Source organism: Chamaea fasciata, unplaced genomic scaffold (assembly GCF_029207755.1).
Source record: "Chamaea fasciata isolate MVZ Bird 193981 ecotype frontalis unplaced genomic scaffold, bChaFas1.0.hap1 SCAF_28, whole genome shotgun sequence".
NCBI classification, from domain to species: Eukaryota; Metazoa; Chordata; class Aves; order Passeriformes; family Sylviidae; genus Chamaea; species Chamaea fasciata.
In genome coordinates this window covers 3361555-3382820 of record NW_027094113.1, presented here as the reverse complement: position 1 = coordinate 3382820, position 21266 = coordinate 3361555, and the positions used below count along the sequence as shown (strand labels likewise).

At 65.8% G+C, this 21266-nt stretch overlaps 3 protein-coding genes across 4 annotated transcripts in view; 1 reads left to right on the top strand and 2 right to left on the bottom strand.

Annotated features, from left to right (window-relative positions):
- Positions 1-4387: 4387 nt before the first annotated feature.
- Positions 4388-7352, bottom strand: ATP5F1D (ATP synthase F1 subunit delta). The gene is made up of 5 exons (XM_066205892.1): positions 7167-7352; positions 6238-6391; positions 5789-5877; positions 5235-5363; positions 4388-4510 (listed from the first exon to the last, which is right to left on the bottom strand). Exons 1-4 carry the CDS (start codon positions 7299-7301, stop codon positions 5241-5243), a joined length of 501 nt encoding a protein of 166 aa, XP_066061989.1. The 5' UTR covers positions 7302-7352; the 3' UTR covers positions 4388-4510; positions 5235-5240.
- A 650-nt stretch (positions 7353-8002) lies between these two features.
- Positions 8003-16482, top strand: CBARP (CACN subunit beta associated regulatory protein). Of its 2 annotated transcripts, XM_066205813.1 has the most exons (10): positions 8003-8131; positions 10288-10359; positions 10922-11067; positions 11165-11226; positions 11539-11704; positions 11772-11946; positions 12141-12293; positions 12617-12824; positions 12939-13122; positions 13448-16482. In XM_066205813.1, the coding sequence occupies exons 2-10, from the start codon at positions 10312-10314 to the stop codon at positions 14628-14630; spliced, it is 2325 nt and encodes a 774-aa protein (XP_066061910.1). In that variant the 5' UTR covers positions 8003-8131; positions 10288-10311; the 3' UTR covers positions 14631-16482. The 2 variants fall into 2 exon arrangements, with proteins under 2 accessions (XP_066061910.1, XP_066061911.1); XM_066205814.1 differs by lacking the exon at positions 8003-8131 and having other exon boundaries at positions 9910-10359.
- STK11 (serine/threonine kinase 11) overlaps positions 15975-21266 on the bottom strand; it is a 31857-nt gene continuing 26565 nt past the window's right edge. The window contains exons 9-10 of the mRNA XM_066205857.1: positions 17990-18209; positions 15975-16790 (exon numbers count right to left, since the gene is read on the bottom strand). Of these exons, the coding sequence (XP_066061954.1) occupies positions 18001-18209 (209 nt within the window). The 3' untranslated portion in view covers positions 15975-16790; positions 17990-18000. The remainder of the gene's footprint in view (positions 16791-17989; positions 18210-21266) is intronic.

The following is a 21266-nucleotide window of genomic DNA, read 5'->3' as shown; positions in this document are numbered from 1 at the left end:
CTTTGGTCCCTGCCAGCACCCGGCTCCACCACCCCACGGAGCTCCCACCGCCCTGCACCGGGGTCCCGTGCCGGCACACCTGGGTCCGGGGTCGTGCCCCCCTCCTCGGCGTGGCACTCAGCCCATCTCTGTGGCAACCGCCACCAGCTCCGGGTGTATTTTCTGCACCAGGGCCGCCGTGGGAACCTGGACGGGTGCCACCTCATTCCGCTGGGCTCTCTGGGCCGCCTTTGTAGCCGGCGTGGAGCCCAGCTGGCAGCCGCTTCCTCCCCGGGCTCCCCCTGCCCCGTGCGGGTCATGGCCCCGGCCGGGAGGCGATGGGAGGGGGCTTTGCTGGAACCCGCAGCACGAGGCCGCGCACCCCCTCCGGCCCCCCAGGGCTTTGGGCCACCTCCAGCAGAGCCAAGCACGAGTGGCCTCCAAGGCCGCCCCGAGCGAGGGCCGTGCCCATGGCCACGGGGCACCGAGCCCTTGCCAAGGCACCTGGGACCCCCAGGGCAACGCGCCGCCCCCACCGCCCCCTGCCTGACTCCAGCAGCTCCCGAGGGGCTCCCCGAGGGGCTCCTCCACGGCGGTGCAATGGCCAAACACAGCACCACGGTTTGGGATTCCCATGTCCCGTTCCCACTCTCCCCAGCCTGCCAGTGGCTTTCCCCATCCGTGCCTCAGTTTCCCCACGAGACAACGCGCCCGGGGCCAAGGTTTGCCGCGTGGCCGGCGCGGCGCTCCGGGGCTGCTGGCCCGGGAGCAGCATGACAAGCTCCGTCGTGCTGGCTGCAACACCCGCCCTCCTCAACGCCCGCCGGCGCTTGCTCTTGTGCCCGGGTTTTGGGGCTGAGGCCGCTGGGGCGACGCTCCCCACGGCTCCGCCGCCATCTGCAGGCAAAGCACCCCCAGAACAGGCACCGAGGGGCCCCACCAGGACAGATCCCAGTGCCAGATCCCGCTCCTCCCCACAGGGTTTTCCCTGAGCTGTGCCACGCTCCCTCTGCCGGGCCACGTGCGTGGGAGGACGTCGGAAAAGGAGCATTTTCCAGAGCTGGAAACCCAGAGGAAAAAGGCTGCCGGCCGGAACGATTAAGGCGGGCGGGTTAATCATTACAGCAGCCTCCCCCCCCCTCCATCCTAAGGAAACCGTGAGGATTCGGCCTTCGAGCCGCCCAAGGGCGACGTGGCCCAAGGACACTCCGGGCTGTGCTGGCAGCATGTGAAGCCTCCGCTGACCTTCCCACGCCGGGGCCAGCGGCAGCAATCACGGCCCTGGGGGTGGGAGGGGGCCAGATCTGCACACAGGCGCTGCAGAGCCCTGGGGACAGGCAGGGAGCTACCCGGCACCCCGGGGGTCTCCACACTCCGGGGAGCTGCTGCCACATCCTGCAGCTCCCTGGCAGCGGGGGCAGCCCCTGTACCCCCACCCTGATGCTGCAGGGTGGGCACCGATGGTGCGGGGCAGCAGCTGGGACAGGCAGGATCCCCAACGCGCCAAGGTTTGGGCAGGGAAAGGGGCGGCTCTGCCGGATGAGTCAGCCCAGCGGGAGCGGGGCTTCCTGGGGCTGCGGTGGGGTTTGGGGTTGTTTTTCCTGCAGAGAGAGGAGAGCTGGAACCTTTCGCCTGCATTCGGGATTGGGTGGGACGGGGAAATGCCACGCGGCCAAATGTAGGGAAGGCCGCCAGCACCGGGAGATTTGGCCTGGCAGAACCCGGCCCGTCTCGGAAATCATCCCCCGGAGAAGCGACGCCGCCGGCAGAATCCGTGATGCCTCACTTTCCGAGCGCTCCCGGCCCCGCTCCCCACCCTCCATCTGGCAGCAGAGGATGCGAGTCATGGGCGAGAGCCCTGGGTGGAAAGGGAGGAGGGGGGGCACCACCAGCCCTCCCCCCTCTCCCACCACGTTCCGGGCAGCCCTTCCCCTCTCACACCCACCACGCCCCAGCCCAAAGCTGGAGACAAACAGGTCCCGGGCTCCCGGGAGTAACTCCACCACGCTGCCGGTGCTCCCGGTCCTGCACGGCCCCAGCAGAGGCAGGGAGCCAAAGGCAGGGGCACCTCCGCACCCACCACCCCAAAAACAGGCAGAAACCGCGGATGGAGGCTGCCGTGCCCCAAGGCAGGTGCCAGCACTCCAGGGACAGGGAAGTGCCACACTTGTGACACAATCCAGGCTGATGGGGGGTGGGGGGGAGAGGAGGGAGAGTCACCTGCTGAATCACATCACGATCCACACCAGGTCTGCCCCCCACTTCCCTGCCTGCCCCCCAAACTGGACTCATCCCTGCAGCACCTGCACAGTGAGCAGGGAGCAGGAAAAGGCTTTGCCTCTGGAGCAGCCGAAACCACAATATCCCCTGCACCGAGTCAGGCCATTTTCGTGGCATCCAGCAGGACGTGACTGATGGTGCCTCTGGTGTGGGCAGAGGAGAGAACGGGGGAGGAGGAGAACGTGGCTCTGCAGAGCCAGATAACGAGCAGGGAGGGGAAGGGCTGCAGGCAGAGGTGAGGGGCTCAGAGCCGAGGCTGCAGGGAGCAGGCTGGGCTGGGGGTGTGGAGGAGCACAGGGAATCACCCACGTAGGCCCTGCACCCCCAAAAGTGCAGCTCAGGGTGAGCAGGGCTATGACGCCGCCAGCCAGGCACCCACATTCCCTGCCCAGTACTGCTCCCGTCCTGGCTCAAGACAAAGCCTTGTCCTCGCATCCATGAGGCCCCATCCCAAGGGTCTCTGGACATGGAAGGGTCCTTCACCGCTCCCCCCAAACGCAGCCTACAAGTCCCAGCAGGCGTCAGGCTGCGGAGCAGCCGGCCAAGGGCACCCTGCAAGGGGGGCAGGACCGGATCCCTCGGCCCCCCCGGCTCCCCCGGCGCTGGCGGGAGGCAGTGGGAAGAGCTGGTGAGAGGACGCTGACGGAGACACTTTTTTCCCATCCTAAAAATAGCAGCTGGCCGTTTCCCCAGCTTCCCGGTCTCGCCAACGCTCTTCCATTAGATGAAAAACCCAAGGCAGCCACCTTCCGTCAGCGCGGCTGCGTGTGCCGGGGGAGGCTCACGCAGCCGAAATAGCAGCTGGGGACAGAGAGGGGCAGCGGGAGAGGGAAGGGAGCCGGCCGGCCCCAGTAATTCCCAAGATGTTTTAATTAGCACAGCTCTGACTCTGAAGCTTTGCTCATGCTCGGTGCAATGTCTGACCTTTAAGGAAAAAAAAAAAAAAAGGAATGAGAGGGGAAGGGGAAAAGGCACTGGAGCAGCTCAGGAGCTGGAAGTCGGCTGAGCTTCAAATAGGCTCCGCGTCAGGCACTCGGAGGCTTTTAATAAGCCACAGAGTGAGAAATTTAACACCACAGGCTCTATTTTTGATCACTTGTGAAGGGGGGGGAGAGAGAAAGACAGAGTGAGCGAGAGGAGGGGGAGGAGGTGGCGGTGAGAAGAGGAGGCAGCCAAGATTACATCCTGGGTGGCAGTGCCGAAAATAGCCGTGCCCTGCTCCGAGCGCGGAGCGGCGGGAGCCGCGCGGGGCCCGCGGGCGGCCGGAGCAGCGAGCACTGACCTCACAGGCAGCCAACGCGCCTTCCCGGGCTGGAACACCGCGGGGAAAAGGAGATTAGAGCGACGCAGAGGGAGTGACGGAAGCTCTGCGCAGCAGTGGAAACCCGAAATCCCTCTGGGAAGGCGTGGGAGGGTGGCACGGAGCGAGGGGCCCGCAGCAGCTGGTGCAGCAGGACACACACACAGGACGCACATCCCGGATGCCTGGCACAGGCAGAGCCGTGCCCTTGCCCAAACCCGCCCCTTCCCAGAGAGCCCTTCCTGCTTCCCCGGGCTGTGAGGAGCCCTGAGGAACCCCAGGTGGCCTGCTCAGACAGGGCTGCACCCAGCAAGCACCAAGCTCAGCAGAGGGGCTCCAGCCATCCCCAGCACAAACGGAAGCAGGAAAGATTCCCACCATGAGCGGCATCTGCTTCCCTCTCCAGGCCAAGCCCATCTCCAGGAGCAGGGGAAGTGCCACTGGCAGCAGCAGGGGATGGGGCAGAGCCTAGCAGCTGCTGTCCAGCTGTGGGAAGCACCATGCTGTGCCAAGGTGGATTCCTCAGGCAGAGCCTGAGGCAGGGAGCTGGGACAGGACAGCTCTGGAACAGACCTGTGCTCCTCCTGTGCTGCTGAAATCCTGCTGTCCAAGTGGTTACTGGAGATGGAGGTGGCTGGAGCACAGGGAGGGGATTATAAACCTGTCTGATGAACCTCGCAGGGGTGAGTCTCCCCTTAGAGTGCCCAGCCAAACCCCAGGGCAGTGCTGGTGCCTTCCTGGGGTGAATCTGCCTTGGGGCAGGAGCTAGGAACTGCTCCCAGCTCCAGCTGCAATTGCTGCCTTGGAAGAAGGCGACGTGCCACAAGAGGGGGTCACATTTCCTTTTAATTGATCAGAACCATTTCTCTGTCTCCATTTGTCCCATTCCATCTGTACAGCCAGGGAGCAGAACAGGGACAGGCTGGGAGCTCTGCATCCACAGTGGGATTCCTGCAAAACACAAAATGGGGTCAGGTTAGTGTGGGGTGGGCTCGACTGGGCCACAGATCCCAATTCCAGGGCTTGGCCCCACTCCAGATGCTCAACTGCTGTGAGTAACCACCAGCCACCAGCTCTCCAGGACCAAAGAGCACCTGGACCAGAGATCAGGAGAGAGCAGGAGCTGGTGCCCTCCTGTGCTCCAGGCTGAGCCCGTTGGAGGCTGTCAGTGACTCACGGTGCTGCAGTTCCCGGCTGCCAGCACGTGGGAAGGGAAGGGATGAGGCACAGTCTGTGCAGGGCAGAGCAAAAAGAGGCCACAAGGTAAGAGCCCGGCCTCACCTTCTCTGAGACTCAATCTGTTTGTTTTTAGTGGGAGCATGTGGAGCAGAGGTCATGTGCTGCTCTCCCTGTGGGGCCCAGGGGCACCAGCAAGGCCCCAGCAGTGATCACAGCTCCAGTCTGTCCCAGCACCATCCACCCACTCCTGGCAGGGCTGAACTCACAGCTGGGCTGGACCCCACAGTGCCACAGCCCAGCCCAGCCCCGTTGCCACTTTGCAGCACCAGGCTGGCTCTGGGCTGGGGACCCCCATGAGCCCCTCAGAGCTGAGGCCTGACCCTGGCAAGGGACAGCTGTGGCCACTGCTCCCCAAAAGCGAGGCAGATCCCCTCACCCAGCCCAGCAGGCCCTAGAGCAGATCTGGATGCTCAGGCAGGCTGCAGGTGAACCTCACCTGGATTTACTCCAGAGCCTTTACCAGGGCTTCATTAGCTTCTACCTTAATCTGAGCTTCTGCTTTAGCAGCTTCGTCGGACGCTGCTGCCATCTCTGACACAGCTTTCTCCAGGTTGGATTTTGCAGTCTGAACACGAGGGCAGAAAGAATGTGTGTCACTGGGAGACACTGCAGGAGAGGGGACTGTCCTTCCCTCCCTCCCTGCAGCCACTGCTCCTTCATACGGATGCCAAAGACCCACTGACTTGGGAGCCCCACAGAGCTACAGACACAGCTGTGCTGGCCCCAGACCTTATCAGGGAAAAGCTGTTCTGGAGGTCAGGACAAGGTCAGTGTCTGTCCAAGGGGTGGGAAATGGCATGGAGATTTATGACTGCAGAGCCCCCTCTCTCCAAAGAGTTCACCAAGGAGGAGCCCCAAGCCTCTGATCCCAAAATGTAGTGGGGGTGCAGACACAACCCTGGGTTCTGGGCACAGGACCCCAGGGCAGAGAAGGGAGGCAAATCCCCTCCAGGGAGGGAGCCCAGGGCTGGTAAATCTCTGGGTACTCACAGCCAGGTCCAGCATGTCCATGGTCACTGCCTCCTCTGCCAGCACCTGCACCGTGGAGTCGGCGTGGACAGTGACAGAGCCGCTGCTCACTGTGAGGCACAACATGGGGTGGGTCAGCCAGGGCTGCCAGAGGGGCTCAGCCCTGGCATCCCCACCATCCTTTCCCAAAACAAACCCTCAGCCCCTCCTGTCACATTTCCAGCATCCAGGGGCTCCCATCCCAAGGCAAGCTGGGGCAGGGGATGGTCCCAGAGAGCCTGTGCAGAACCAAGACCTGACCCCAACCCACGGCTCCCAGAGCAGTTTCCAGCAGCTCCTGGCAGGCTGGGAAAGCAGAAATCCCTGGAAGTGCACCAGGCCACACCTGGATGGGCAGAGCCTCCCTTGTGAAAGTGCCAAGAGCACCATCCCCACGCACACCTTTCCTCCCCAGCTCCTGCCTCGCTCACCAAAGTACTTGGTGGCCGTCCCGTCCTCGGCGTGGACTGTGACAACGCCCGGCCGGAGCACCTGGAGCGTGGGGACATGGGAGGCCAGGATGCCAAAGGAGCCCGTCAGCGTGGGCACATCCACCTGCTTCACGTTGGCACCGTCGTAGAACACCTGGATGAAGAGGGCAAAGGGGCACAGTCACCAGGGATAGGGGGATGGAGAGCAGCAGCTCTGGAGAGCCCAGGGAAGAGCCCATCCCGAGGGAACAGCCCAGCTCCCGGCAGGTTCAGCATGCCAAGGTGTGCCCAGGACAGGCTGCACCTGCCCGGGGTGGGAGTGGAGCTGGGCTCCGGAGGAGAGGTCCTGGCAGAGGCAGTGGGGAAGCGTTCCCAGCTCCCAGGGGCACGGCAGGGAGGCGGCACATGGAGACACCGAGTCGGGAGTGGGCGAAAGGCGCCAGCACAGCCGGGAGCAGCCTGGGAAGCGCGTGGGGAGCCCTGAGCCGCCGTCCCCGCTCCGGCCCACGCTGCCGGGCTGTCCCTGTCCCCAGCGCCAGCCCGCGCCCTGCCCCGGGGACAGCCCCGGGCCCGGCGGGGGCGGACCGGCCGTGTGCGGCTCCGGGCCGGCGGCGCTGCGGCGGGCCCGGGCCTGGCAGGCACAGCGGGTCCAGCGGCGGGGCTGGAAGGGCTGGACCGGCCTCAGGCAGGCCCCGGCAGCGCTGCGGCGGGGACCGAGCGCCCGGGGCAGGCGGGCAAGGCCCGAGGTCAGGGCCAAGGTCAGCCCGGTGACAGCCCTGTGACCGTGCCCCGGGAGTCGCAGAGCCCCCGGGAACGGACAGCCCCGCGGGGGCGGCAGCACCGGCCGCGTCCCGCCCGCCCCGCGCCCTCAGGAGACACCGGGCGAGGCGGCGGCGGGGGCACCGGGACAGGGGCCGGGGTGGGCCTACCTGTGTGGGTGAGGCGAAGGTGAAGGCCATGGCAGCGGGGCCACCGGCGGGATCGGCATAGCCGCGGGCAGGGGGCAGAGGCAGCGCGGGGCGGGCGAGGCGGAGGAGGCGGCGGGCGCAGAACATCGCGGCCATGGCGGCAGCGGCGGCGGCGCGGGGCAGGCCGGGACGGCGCCGGACCACAGCTCCCGGCACACCCCGCGCGCCGCCCGGCGCAGGAACAACGTCACGATGCGCCGCCTGGCCTTATGGGAATTGTAGTCTCCCTGCCCGCTGAGTGTCGTGGTGCTGGGCGGGGGGGACCCGCTCCGCCTCCGTACCGAGGGGCCGCCGCACCCCCAGCCCCCGGTCCGGCCGTGCCCCAGCGGCTCGGGGGGCTCCGGGGCAGGGATGGAGACAGGGAGGTGATACAGGGATGCAGGCAGGGTTATGGGGCAGGCAGGGCTATGGGGCAGGCAGGGCTATGGGGCAGGCAGGGGTACAGGCAGGAGTGGTACAGGTAGGGAAGAAGGGCTGTTTCAGGCAGGGCTGCTGCAGGCAGGGATGCAGGGATGCAGGCAGGCGTGATGCAGGCAGGGCTGGTCCAGACGGGTGTGAGGGCAGGGGTGCAGGCAGGGCTGGTGCAGGCAGGGCTGGTGCAGGCAGGGATGCAGACAGGAGTGCAGCCAGGGCTGGAGCAGGCAGCGGTGTAGTCAGAGCTGGGGCAGACAGGTGTATTCAGGGCTGGGGGAGGCAGGAATAGAAGCAGGGGTACAGGAAGAGGTGCGGGAAGGGGTGCAGGCAGGAGTTACAGGCAGGGCTGTGGGGCAGGGGGTACGGGCTGGTGCAGGCAGGGGCTGGGGCAGCCCCGGTCCCCACGTGACGCCCGCGCCGCGCGGGGGCGGCTCCGGTTCATTCATAAATCCCGGGGCCGCCCCGCCGCACCGAGCGCAGCGGCGGCGATGGAGCCCCGGTCTCGGTTGTAGGTGAGTGTCTGGCTCCGCCGCCTCGCGACAGCCCCTATCGCGACACGGGGAGCCGGCTCGGCCGAGGGGAAACCATCACGCCCTACCGCGCGTAGAGGTCCCGGGGGCTCCTGCCGCGCTGTCACCAGCCCTGTCGACAGCCCTGTCACCAGCTCTGCCTGCATGCCTCATCGCTGCCCCACATCCTTGTCCCACATCCCTGCCCGCATCCCTCATCGCGCATCCTACATTCCTGTCTCCATCCCTGCCCCACATTCCTGCCTGCATCCCGCATCCCTGCCTGCATCCCGCATCCCTGCCTCCGTCCCCGCCCCACATCCCTGACTGCATCCCCGTCACTGGGCTGGGGCGCGGGGCTGCAGTCACAGGGGGCAGAGCGAGTCCCCCCCATGTCCCCAGCCCAGCCCCGGTCCAACCGGACCCGTGGGTCGCACACACGCGTGGGGCGCAGCCCCGGCCCGCCCCCCGCACCCCTTCCCACGTGCGGAGGCGCGGAACCACCGGGGTCCCCCGACCCCGAGCCCCCGCCCCGGGCACTGGCGGCGACCCCGGGTCCCGCCCCGTGTCCCCCCCGGGGGGGATAGCCCGGGGACCGGCCCCCTCCTCCAGACAATGGCCGTCCTGTTCCTGCCGGGTCGCCATGGAGACGGGATTCCTCCATGATGGGGAACAGGAGGGACATTCTTCCCTCTCCCCCCGGCCCCCCGCTGCCCCCGCCTCGGGCCTGAGGGTGCCCCACAGGGATCCCGCCCGTGGGCCGCCCGTCCGGCGTGGAGCCGCAGCCCCTCGCCCGGACGCCCCCCATGTGGTCGGAAGCGGGACCCTCCCACCCCCTTACCCTTTTTCGGGGGTCGCGGGATGGGTCCCCTCACCTCGTGCTGCATCCCACCAGCTTGGAGATGCCCGAGGGCCGGTGTGGGCAGGGGGTTCTCTGTCTCGGGAGGCCCCCGACACCCCGATATCCCTCCAAGGGGTTGATACCCCGACCTGTGACAGGGCTGCCCTCAGCCATCACCGTCCCTCACTGCCAGCTGCGACACGGCCACCCCTGCACTGTCCCCACGAGTGACAGTCCCCACCCCTTCACGGGCTCCATTCACATTTTTCACTGACCTAATTTTGAGCGGCTTCCAAGCTCCCACCCCTGCCCGCTCCGAGGGTCCCCGACACGGCATCGCCCACCCAGCTCAGGCTCAGCCCCTTCAGCAGCCTGGGGACGCACGGAGGGGACACACGGAGGGGACACACGGAGGGGACACACGGCCTCGCAGCGGGAGCTGGAGCTCAGCAGCCCCCGGGAAGGGCCGGACACGCGGGACAGTGACGAGGTCCCCGCCGGGTCCCCAAAGGCCGCAGGGCCGATGTCGCGGAGGGGAGCGGCACCCCTGTCCCGGCGGCTCTCGGTGCTCAGGAGCTCGGCCCGGCCCCCCCGCGGCCCCTCGGTGTCCCCCCCGCGCGGACAGCCCGGTGACGGAGCCGCTCTCGGGATGACTCACGAGCGTCACCCGTCGCGCTCCGGCGACACCCACGCCACGAGCTGTGGGGCGGCCACCTGCCCCCCGTCCCTGCCGGGAGCCCCCAGCGCGGCTCCCCCCGAGCTTCCGCGGGCAGGGGGTCCCCGGGCGGCGGGGCTGCGGCCGCGTTTGGCCCCCGGGGGCGGCAGCGCGGTGTCACCCCGGACCTGGGGCAGGAACTTCACCCCCCGGGCCAGCTCCGGCCACCAGCACCAGCCACCGTTTGGGTGCTCCGGCCCCAGCCGGGCGTGGGGACCGTGGCCGCTCTTCGCGAGGCCGGGGGCTGTGCCCACGCGAGTCCGGGGGCTGGGCGCGGGAGCTGGCGGTGCCCGGCTGGGGTGAGGGGCTCCCTGGGGAGGAGCAGCGGTTCTGCCCCCTCCTCCCCATCCCTCCATCCGTCCATCCCTGCTTCCCTCCTGACCACACCCTCCATCCCTTCATCCTTCCCCTGAGCACACCCTCCCTTCATCCCTCCATCCCGGTCCCTCCCTCCATCTCTCCATCCCGGTCCCTCCCTCCCGGTCCCTCCCGGCAGCTCCGCACCGCGGTGCCGGGCAGGGGCCGGGCAGGAGCCGCCGCCGCCGCCCCCGGCCCGGCCCTGCCGTCCCGGCTGGTGCCTCCCACTGTCTCCCCCCGCCCCAGGACACGCTCGGGCCGGGACAGACCATGAGCGATGACCCAACACCCTGGGACAACGCGACCGAGAGCGCCACGGTGAGTCCTGCCTGTCTCTGCCGCCCCTCCCCACGCCGCCAGCCTCGGGGTCCCGCGGGATGGGGGGATGCATGTGGGGAGCTGTGGGGTTCTCGTGGCTGCCGTGGGGCTGGCGTCTTCGCTCGGGTGGGGACGGCAGCGGCCCCGCTGTCACCCCCTGCTCTGCCAGTGCTGGGAGTGGGTGACAGCTCTCAGTGCCCCGTGCACCGCTGGGATGCTCTGGGTGCTGGGGGCCCAGGGGGCTGCTGCCGGATCAGCCCCTCTCCCCCGGGCAGGGGGAGCGAGCACCGATCGCCGCGGTGGGGCAGGGTTGGGGGTCCTGTTGCCGTCCCCATCCCCAACCCCGTTCCCACTCCCGCTCGGCGCGGGGGCCGCGGGCGGCTCAGCCCCCCCGGCTGCCGTTGCCTTGGTGCAGGCAGGGCCCGGGGGCGGCGGGGGGTGGGGGTGGGGGGGCGCGGCGGCTCTGGGGAGCAGCGCTGGCGTCAGCACGGCGGGGGCAGGTTTGAGGTGGGCCGGGGTCCCCCAGCACGTCCCCGCAGCTCAGCTCCTCGGCCCCGGGCAGGCGGTGCCCGGCGAGGTGTCCCCTCAGGATGGGTACGTGCTGCTCCTCGCCCTGCTCTCCATCTTCATCGGGGGCACCCTGGTCCTGCTCTCGGGCATCCTGATCATCTGCCGCCGCTGCTGCGAGGCTGACCGCCGGCACTCCAGGTGGGCAAAGGGTGACGACACTGCCCCCGGGGTGTGTGGCACCGCGAGGAGGGTCAGGGGGCTGGCCCAGGCACCTCTGACCCTCCTCCCTCCGCAGAGCCAGCGATGACCCCGAGAAAACCAACACCACTTACCTGGATGACTCGCAGCAGGCGCAGGGTGAGTGACCCGGGTGCTGCGCTGACCCCCCCCCCCCAGTTCCATCCCAAGTTCCGGGGAGGGAGGAGGGTGAAGCAGCTCCTGAGCCCTCCCCCCCAAGGTGCCACCCCCAGCCCCGCAGCAGTGTCCACCACACACCCCTTGTGCCCTCCATTGTCCATCCCTGCCCGTGGAGTGGGACTGGCAGCTGGGAGCAAGGAATTCCAGGCTGGCATTGAGGCCATGTGTGCAGCGAGTTTGCCAAGCCTCAGCTGGGGAAGCTGGGGTGCACCAGGGTGAGGGGTGAGGGGTTGCTGACCCCCTTCTCTGCAGATATCACTGGCAAAGCTGAGGACCCCGAGTGCCTGTCATCCTCCAGCTACCGGGATGCGGAGAATGAGCGGTTCCTGTCCTCCAGCTCCTCCACTGCCCGGCGCGTCTCCTTCAACGAGGCTGCGCTCTTTGACCAGGGCAAGAAGACCCAGGAGAAGGGGAGGAGGTGAAGCTCTGGGCTGAGGAGGGGACAGGGGGTTGGGGCTGCCCCTCCTGACCCAGCTGTCCCACAGGTACACACTGACAGAGGGGGACTTCCACCACCTGAAGAACGCCCGCCTGACTCACCTGCACCTCCCGCCGCCTGCCCTCAAGATCGTCACCATCCACGAGTGTGAGTCCAGTGAGAACAGCCTGGCCATGACCCCCCGCCTGCCCCCGCCCAAGCCCGGTCTTGCCATCTTCCAGGTGAGCCCACAGCACCCAAGGGACAGGTGGGACATGAGGGCCAAGCATCCTGCAGCACCCCAGGGAGGCACCGCTGGGCCCAGGGTGGGAGTCTCAGGGCATTGCTGGAAGTAGAGACAGGATGTCCTGGGGTGCAGGGGCCCCTCCTGGTCCCCACCCTCGTGCAGACCCCCTGAGCATGCTCTGCATTGCAGCCCCCCGCGGGGGCCCTGCCCCGGCCAGTGCTGCCCAGCCATGCCGTGGGCCCCAGCTCTGCCCTGCCCGGGGACACCTACAACTCCACCGTGGACACCAGCTTCACAGAGGCCAGCCCGTCCGCCTCCTCCGACTCCGGGGAGGGGCCCTCGGTGAGTGCTGGGGTGGGGGCCTGGGACTGGGCAGGGGAAGGGGCCCCCAGCCTGCACAGCCCCAAGGGTCCTATCCTGCTCCCTCCCTGCTCCCCCAGATCCCATCCCTGCCCCCCTGCTCCGTGCCAGGGCTCAGGGAGACATGTGGGCATCCAGCTAGAAGCAGGCTCTGCCCCCCCGCCTCGTCCCTGCCCCGGGGGACATTTGTGCATCTGCTGCAGCCCAGCTCTGCAGAGCGGACAAAGGAGCTGAGTGGGATGCGGGGGGTCCGGGGGGGTATGCCTGGGTCCAAGCAGGCACTCACGGTCCCCCCGTACCCCCAGTTCACAGCAACACCCAGGAGCGGGAAGGCAGCTGGGGCGGGCAGTGCCGGCCCCGGGGAGCCCCCCCCGACCCCCCCCCAGGGCACCGTCCTGCAGTTCTTCACCCGCCTGCGTCGCCACGCCAGCCTGGACGGGGCCAGCCCCTACTTCAGGATCAAGAAGTGGAAACTGGAGAGCACCCAGCGGGCGTCCAGCCTGGACACCAGAGGTGGGGGTCAGCGGGGGCCCCGCGGGGCTGTGCAGGGTGGGTGGATATGTGTGGGGCTGGTGGCGCCGGTTGGGTTTGCCCCCCCCCAGCCCTGCCCTGCCCTGCGCCCCCCAGGGTCCCCCAAGCGTCGGCAGTTCCAGAGGCAGCGGGCGGCCAGCGAGAGCATGGACCAGGAGGACCGGGACCCCCATCAGACCGACATCATCCAGTACATTGCCCACACGGATGACGTGGCCTTCCACCCCGCGGGGGGCCCCTTCCTGCCCTCCCCCGCCAGCCCCCCACCCTCTCTCGGCAGGTATTTTTCAGTAGATAAGAGGGGACGGGGATGGGTGAGCCGGGCACCGGGAAAGCACCGAGGGACCCCGCGCTGCCGTGGGCGTGGGGTGCTCCCACCTCTGCGGCTCTGGTGGGGCAACCGGGTCTGGGGCGAGGGGTCTGGGGGGGGGGCTGGTGATGGGGAGGTTGGGTTGGGGCATGGGCATGGTGGTGGGGACAGCATGGAGGACGGGGCGGCACCATGGCACTGCTGTGGAGCCTGCAGGGGCCGGGCTGGCACATCCCTGCCCGCTGCCTGCGGGGTCTGTCCGGTCCCTGACGTGACAGCGGCGTGGTGCCCGCAGGCTAGAGCCGGGCGAGGGGGGCGCGGGCAGCCCCGGCGAGTCCGGCGTGCCCGAGCAGCCCAGCGCCTACCACGACATCTGGAGCCTGCGCGCCTCGTTGGAGCAGTACGCGGCCTCCGAGCGCAGCAACGACCAGGACTCGGTGCGCAGCGACGGCGGGGACAGCGTCTCCTCCGCCAGCGGCGTGCCCCCCTGCCCCTCCCCTTCCCTGGACGAGGCTGAAGGCCCCGAGGAGAAGTTCTGGGGTCGGCCCAAGCCCGAGGAGTCGGAGCCCGGCACACGCAAGCTGCTGCAGATGGACAGCGGCTACGCCTCCATCGAGGCGCCCAGCCGGGGGGGCGAGGAGGGCCCCCCCAAGGACCAGACGGCCTCCGAGAAGCGCATTTGCTTCACCAGCGCCGGGCGGAAAGGAACCATCTTCGAGAGCTTCGAGGGCCGGGAGCCGGAAGAGGAGGAGGAGGAAGATGAGGAAGAGGAGGAGGTGGGGAGCACGACCCTGGGCGCAGCGGGTGGGGGACACCTCCGTCCCCACAGCCCCCTGGCCTGGTCCCCGTATGGGCAGATGTTCCCGGGGCGGGAGGGGCTGCCCCGGCGGGACTACAGCATCGACGAGAAGACGGACGCGCTGTTCAACGCCTTCGTGCGCCACGACCCCCAGTTCGACGAGTCTCCGCTGCGGGGGAAGCACCGCTCCCGCACCCACCTGCGCAAGCAGTGGCAGCACACGAAGCAGTTCAGCGACCCCGGCGTGCGGTACCCGGCGCTGGAGCGGCACCGGACGCCCCTGCGCCGCGGCGACAGCGCCAACTACCCCCTGGACTCCCGGTTCCACAGCCCCCTGCCCCGCATCGTCAGCGCCGGCGACGAGGAGGCGGCCGAGGCGGCCGATGGGGTCCCCCCTGCCCCGGCGCTGCCTGACCCCGAGATCCAGGTGATCGTGGAGGAGCCCGGAGAGGCAGCCCCCGAGCCCAAGGCTGGCTCCGAGCCCCCTGAGGACGATGACTGCCCGGGCCCCGGGAGGTGCTTGGGGCTGGGCTCCGGCTCGGAGCTGATGGACAAGATCGCCGGCGGCCTGGAGGAGCGGCTCTATGGGCACCTGAGGAAAGCGGCAGAGAGAGAGACCCCCGAGTGCAAGGTGGCCGTGGCTGCCAGTGATGCCCCCCCTGACCACAGCACGGTCTAGGCCCAGTGCGAGAGGGAGAGACCCCGGCACAGGGGTCTCGGCCCCCACCGGGGTTCGGGACTCCATCCCCTTCTGCTGCCGGCACGGGGTGCCCGGTGCAGGAAGGGTGTCCTGGCCCGGGAAGGCCAGGAGAGCACGTGGGGGCCCCTGGCTGTACCCCCAGCACGGGGGTCCGGTAGCGTGGGGTGGCCGAGCCCCCCGGCTCCCGGGAGCGAGGGCCTGGGCTGGGGGAGCCCCGGGGGTCGGGGCACGGAGGAGAAGCCGAGCGTCGGCCGGGGGTCAGCGCTGAGGGACTTCGCTGAAGCCCCCACCCCGCTGAGCCCCCGTGGCACCTCCGCTCTTCCCTCTCTCTGTGGTTTTACAAGCAATAAGCCTCTCGTCCGGCCGGGAATGTCCCTGCCAGGAAGGGGCCGGAGCTGGGTGTCCCCGCTCCGGGGGATGCTGCGGTGCCACCCTGGCCAAGGCGCAGTTTGGGGAGGGGGGAAGTCTCCTCCTCAATCCCAAACCCCCCTCCCCCAAGATCTGCAGGGAGCCTGGGATCTAAACTGGAAGCAGGGGGCCTGGGGGATTCTTGAGGGGCTCAAGCACCTCCGGGGGGCCCCAGAGTGGCAGCCTAAGGGCTGGGTGGGCCCCGGGGACCCCAAAAATTCCCCCTGGGGGGGTGGGGGCTGCTCGGTGCCTGCCCCTGGTGCTGCCCCCAGGCCCAGGGTACAGGGTGAGAGCAGAGCGGGGCACCCCCAGCGTGTGCTGGGGGTGACCCTCAGTGCCCCCCACCACCCCAGGAGCTCAGTGGGGGCTCGAGGATATTTATTGATTTTTTACAGAGGCGGCTGCTGCTCCAGGAGTGGGGGGGAGGTGTTTGCTTTTTATTGGGTTTTTATTTGTGTTTCAAAGGATGGGTAAAAAAGAGAAAAAAAAGAAACTGCCCCAGCCCAGCCCTGGCTGTGGCTCCTGGGACTCGGCAGCGGGGGGGGACAGGCAGGGCCCCCCCGAACCCCCATTGCATGCGAGTAGAGGCCGGGTTGCCCCTTCCCTCTGCGCAGGCTCTGCCCAAAGCCCTCCCTCCATCACCTCTGCGTTTTTAAGTCTATAAACAAAGGAGAAAAACCAAAACCAACCAACTGTGAAGTCTCTGAGCTCTTTTCTTACCTTCTGCCCCCCGGGATGGTGCCTGCTGTGGGTTGGGGGGGTCGGGGCAGGGGGGCTCCGGGCCTGGCATTGCCCCACAAGTGTAGGGTTTGCCTGGGGGGCTGTGCCCTTCCAAAAGGAAAAGGAGGAGGAGGGGCTGGGGCTGGTCGTGCCCCCAGCCCTGCCTGCTGCAGGAGGAAGGACATGAAAGCCACCTGCTGTTTTCACTTTATTTTTCTTTAAAAAAGAAAAAAAAAAAAGAAAAAAAAAGGAAAAAAAAAAAGGGGGGGGGAAAGGGGGAAAAAAAGAAAAAAAAAAAAATCAGAAAAAAAGCCAAGTGGCTGCCAGTGCCCCGATCCCTTCAGAGCCCAGATTCCTCCCAAGCTCTGAGCCCTTCCTGGGCCCTGTTCCCTTCCGAGCCCCTCCGAGCCCCCGTGCAGCATGCAGGTGTAATAGAGTTCTGCTTTGTCTTAATACCTGGTTTTGGTTCTTTTTTTTTTCCTCATCTGGTTTATTTTAACACATCACGATGTGTAGGAATCTCTAAATATACCGCAAATATAAACAAAACAAAACAAAACAAAAAAAAAAGAAAAAAAAAGAGGAAAATATATAATATATAACAGTAGTCTAAAACATAAAGTGCACGGCAATGGCTTTGCACGACTCTACACAGCCGGGGGGGGCCCGGCAGGGGGGGAGGGTCCCACCCCCCCCCGACCCCTCATCCCACCCTTCCCATCGCAAAATTAAAAACAGAATCAGTGTCTTGATTGGCAAAGAGTGATCGGGGGGGAGGGGGGGCAGCGTCCTGGCAGCCGCAGAGTTCAGCCCCCACATGTCCGGCAGGGAAGGTCCGGCCACTGCAGCTTGGTGTCCTGGCGCTGGCCGGAGCAGGGGGTGCGGGGAGGGAGGGAAGGGGGGCTCCTTGGTTGGTTTCCTCTGGTTTCCTTTTGGATCGCAAGCACAGTCCAGTCCCAGGAGAGAGGCAGAGCTGGGGTGAGGAGGGGGACGCAGGCTGGCCCGGGGACGCTGTGGGGAGAACAGAGAGAGAAGGGGGTTACACGGGGTGCGAATTTGGGGTGTTGGCTCTGCTCCTGCATCCTGCCCCGGGGCTCCCCTCTGGCACCCTGGCATGGGAGAGAGGGGCCTGGGATCCCTGTGGTGTCCCTGGAAGATTTTGGGGGCTCCCACAGCACATGGTCCCCTCAGTCAGGTAAGCCCAGACCTGCCCAAAGTAAAACCCCAGGAGAAAACGGCGCCAAGGAATGTCATTTGTGCCAAGGAGAGGAGAATTCCCTTCCTTCCAAAGGTTTCTAGGCTAAGGGCGGGAGTGACCCAGCTAAGCTCGGGCAGCCCTCAGGGAGCTTCCCCTTCCAGCAGCCGCTGAGCAGGAAGGGGCAGGAGGAGCAGCAGGTCCGGGGAGCCCCATCCCAGGCTCCGGCTGCACTGACTCCCCGCAGGTGACTCACTGCCCCCATGAATTAAAGATGGAGCTGCCACGGGCCTCTGACAGCTGCAGGGGGAGGATCCAGCTTTTATTTCGGGCTTTTTTCACACCACAAAGCTGGTCGTGATCCAGGAGATAACAGAGCTCAGCCCCAGCAGCTCTGTGACGAGCATGAGGCCGGGGGCGGATGAGGCTGAACATGAGTCACTGCTGGCTCCGTTATGAATGAGGGGTGGGAAGGAGGGGACAGGGCCTGGAGCTGGGGAGGAAGGAGCAGGAAGGAGGGGGGGAAGCAGGGAGTGGGCTCAGCTTCCCCTGGAAGCAGCTTGGGCATGGCACTGGCCTGGCCATGGGTGACAGGGCAACCTCCTGGGCCAGGGGCAGGTCCCATGGGGGCCTCTCTGGGGACACCCTGGAGCTCGGCATCCCTCAGTGCTCCCCAAATCCAGGTGGGTGGTGAGGCTGGGAGCAGGGTAGAGGGGCCCTGGTGCCGGAGAAAGGGGGTGTCATGGCACAGCCTGGCCACAGCCCAGGAAGGGAGAGGGATCACCTCTCACACGACAGAATAGAGCAGAGCCAGGTGGGCAGAGCAGGGCATGGGGGGTCTCCCCTGGGCTCTGCACCCCCCAGCACCACAGGGATCCAGGCCTTGGGTACCATGGACTCTACAGAGGGATGCTCAGGACCCAGACTACAAAACACCCCTCGACTCCCTCCCCCTGCCCATGGCTGGGGCAGGCTCAGATGTCCCTCAGCTCCCTTGGGCAGACCCCAGCAGTACCTGGGCAGAGCTCACTGCTGCTTGCAGGTGGAGAGCTTGCGGATCTTGCTGCTGGCGGAGCAGGCCTTGCGGGAGGGGTTGGAGGAGGCGCTGGCCCGGCGCTCGCCCTTGGCCCTGGCGCTCAGCTGCCCCGGCTCCGTCCCGTTCATGCACACGGCCTTGGGCAGCCCCTTGCCGCGGCTCTGCCCGTTCTGCCCGGCCTCCTCCTCAGGCACCTGTCCTGCAAGAGAACGGCCACAGTGAGGGGGTGGCAGCAGACCCTCACGGAGTATCCCCTTCCCAGTGCCCGGGATGGATCCTGCTCCTGCGGGAAATCCGAAGCTGTTCTTGCGAGGAGCGCAGGGGAGGGATCCCCAACCCGGGATGTGCAAGGCTGGGAGACTGAGACTGCACCTCCCTCCCCGCTCCCCTCGAGGACTGCTTTGGCCCCCGTTCCCCCAGCACACAGACACAGTGTCCTCTCCTCCCTGGACTATCTGTCTATCCTGCCTCAGACCTCAGGCAACAGCCCAGCTCCTCTGAGGAGCAGAGGGGCAGCGGTGGACGAGGTCGCTCCTCTTCCTCCTGCCTTCTCTGCAGGTCCCAGCCCCAGGTACCAACTGTGGGATAGCCAGGGGCTGGGTGTGTTTGCAGAACAGGGCAGCGCAGCCTCTCCTGGCAGGGTTTGGTTTCAGGTGTGTCACTGTTCCCCGAGGGAACATCCCGATGGGTGTCATCAGCCCCTCTCCCTCCTCAGCTCCCTGTGACTCAGCAGAGCAGGTGAAGAGCCATTTCCAGAGGCATCTCCTGCTGCCACAGCCGGGGCTTGGGTCCCATCCCCTGGCTTGGGGAGTGACAGAGGGATGTGGCTGCATCCTGGGGTGCTCCCACTGGGAACACGGCGCAGACCCCAGCCCAGTGCAGGGCTGAGGAGAGGCTTCATCAGGCCCCTGGCTCCCCCCCACCGGATCCAGCCGAGGCAATTTCCTTCCAGCAGGAACGTCACGCTCCAGGGCCCTTCAGTTATGACTCAGAGGTTTGAGTGGAAGCAAAGGCTGTAAGACGATTATGTATAATTTTCTTTAAAGGATGCTCAATCCTTTCTCCGCCAAGGCCGGGCGGGACGTCAGCTCCGCTTGCGCCAATGATCACCCCACTGCTGGGAGCTGGGGGGACACGCAGGGGTGGTGGGAGAGCTGCTTCTCCTCTGGGGGAGCACAGTGGGGGTCCTACCTGGGACCCCTGTGCCGTGCTACATCATCCCTGGCCACTGCTGGAGATGGGGAGGGAGGGGTGGGTGTATCCTGGGTTACACGTGCAATTGATTCCCTCCTGGACCTCCCCCTGTATCCTTCCCCATGGCTCCCAGAGCTGCCACAGCCCCCAGTCACTGGCTTGTGGCTGCTTACCTGAGCACTCCTGTCACAAGAACAGACAGCAACCCACTGGCCAGGGACAGCTCCTGGCTCTAGGCACCCAACCCCGGCACTGCTGGAGCTGGTGGCACCTGCAGTGTCCAGCCTGGCACTTTGGAGCAGCACAGCTCCTGGCCCAGGTTACCACAAGGGATTGTAGTGATGGGGGTGTTCTGGCCCCCCCTCAGGGCATGTGCCAGTGCCTCTGGCAGTGACTGCCACAGCAGGAGGCTCAGGAGCAGAAGCTCATGGATTTCTCCAGCGCCTGACCCCTCTGGAGCGGTGATGGTTGGAAAGGGCTCAGGAGTCCAAGTTAGAAGAGGGGGATACACTGGCCCCAGGGCCCCCAGGCATGGGGCTCCTTTGGGGGCTCATGTGGGTCAGGCTGCAGCACCCCAGAGCTCCAGGTTTTTCCTCCCATCCCTCCATCCCACCGGCAGGACTGCAGAGCCTCAAACAACCCCATTCAGAGCCAAGCTGAGCACTTCTCCTTCCCCTCCCTCGGCTGAACTCGGGCCAAGTCAATTAACATTTCTGACTGGGGAGGGAAAAAAGAATCTATCCAAACAGCTCATTTGTCTTTTGTGTGACTCTTCCCTCCTCCCCTCCTTCCCTGCTTCAAAAGCACAGTCCCGGGAGTCTATTATGGATACCAAGGAGGGAGGTGAATCGTGAGCTAATTTTACCTCCTTCACCAATGACAGTTGCTGACGTTCAAATTAATGAAAATAAAAATTCAGCACGGGCTGAAGTCTTGGCAACTGCTGCCCCCGCGGAACCGCTGACCCAGCGCTGTGTCTGCCCGAGCAGCTCCTGCCCACCTCACCCTTACCACGAGCAGGGCTAAAAATAAAATAAATAAAGGGAGGGAGGGCTGAGAGAGGAACCAGGAACGTGGCTGCTCATCCCTGCTCATCCCTGCCACCCCTCACATTCTTAATGGCTCCGCATCCAGCTCATTCAGGCACCAAAAAAGGTTTCAAAACAACACTGCAAAGAGCTTTAGAATCGCTGTTTGTCAGACTGAGCACACAGGCATCATGAGCAGCCAGGAATGCACCTTCCTGACAACCAGGCTTGGCTCAGAAGCTCCAGTCCTGGCTGTATTTTCCAGCCACGGACTGAAAAACCCAGGAGCAGGTGCTGCAGGATGGGGCTGCAGCAGAGGAGGGGTTAATGTAGGACAGGAAAGAGCAGAGCTCAGCCTCTAGACCTGAGGCAGCACAAAAGCACCCAGCAGGACCATCACATCCCTTCACAGCACAAGAGTGGGGAGAGGATTCTGCCTCCAGGCCACAGCCATCCTCTCCTCCATCCTCTCCTAGCACTTCCCTGGATGGGATGTTTAACACCGATTGAACCAGGGGCTTGGAGCATTTACATCTCCCCACAGAGCTGCATGAATCTTTAAATAACCCTTTAAAAATGAAAGCACTTCCTCAAAGCCCCTTCTTCCTCTGAAGAACACAGGATTTAATGAGGTTTCCTCTTTCTTCCCCCTCAAACCCAACACCCACCCCCACCCATGAGTCACTCACACTCCTGCTCTGGCTGCCCAACAGAGCCACAGCTGAACTCATCCCCCAAGTACAAGGGGGCTTTTAATTTATATTTTAATATGGGATCACTGCTAGAAATGCAGCACCGGGCAGGTTCAAAGGGATGCTGAAGGAAGACTTTGGTGGAAAAATTCACATTTATTCCCTCTGCAGCTGCCCCCACCTCTGCAATGCCTCACAAACCCACCGAAGGTCTGTGCTGGGACCCTCCTCACCCTGCTTCTGCCATGACTGTGTTCCCAGTGTTGAGGGGAATCCTGCCCACCACGAACACTGCACATCCCACCTCACCAGCCCCTTCATCCTTTAGGTCTCTAATCCCTC

Excerpts from the sequence above, each read along its gene's own strand:
- ATP5F1D (XM_066205892.1), bottom strand. The coding sequence starts at position 7,301 with ATGGCCGCGATGTTCTGCGCCCGCCGCCTCCTCCGCCTCGCCCGCCCC. Across the intron at positions 5,878-6,237 it reads GACGGCCACCAAGTACTTTG|TGAGCAGCGGCTCTGTCACT; the intron begins GTGAGCGAGGCA and ends TGTGCCTCACAG. Across the intron at positions 5,364-5,788 it reads TGGACATGCTGGACCTGGCT|ACTGCAAAATCCAACCTGGA; the intron begins GTGAGTACCCAG and ends CCTCGTGTTCAG.
- CBARP (XM_066205813.1), top strand. The coding sequence starts at position 10,312 with ATGAGCGATGACCCAACACCCTGGGACAACGCGACCGAGAGCGCCACG. Across the intron at positions 11,947-12,140 it reads CCGGTCTTGCCATCTTCCAG|CCCCCCGCGGGGGCCCTGCC; the intron begins GTGAGCCCACAG and ends TCTGCATTGCAG. Across the intron at positions 12,294-12,616 it reads ACTCCGGGGAGGGGCCCTCG|TTCACAGCAACACCCAGGAG; the intron begins GTGAGTGCTGGG and ends CCGTACCCCCAG.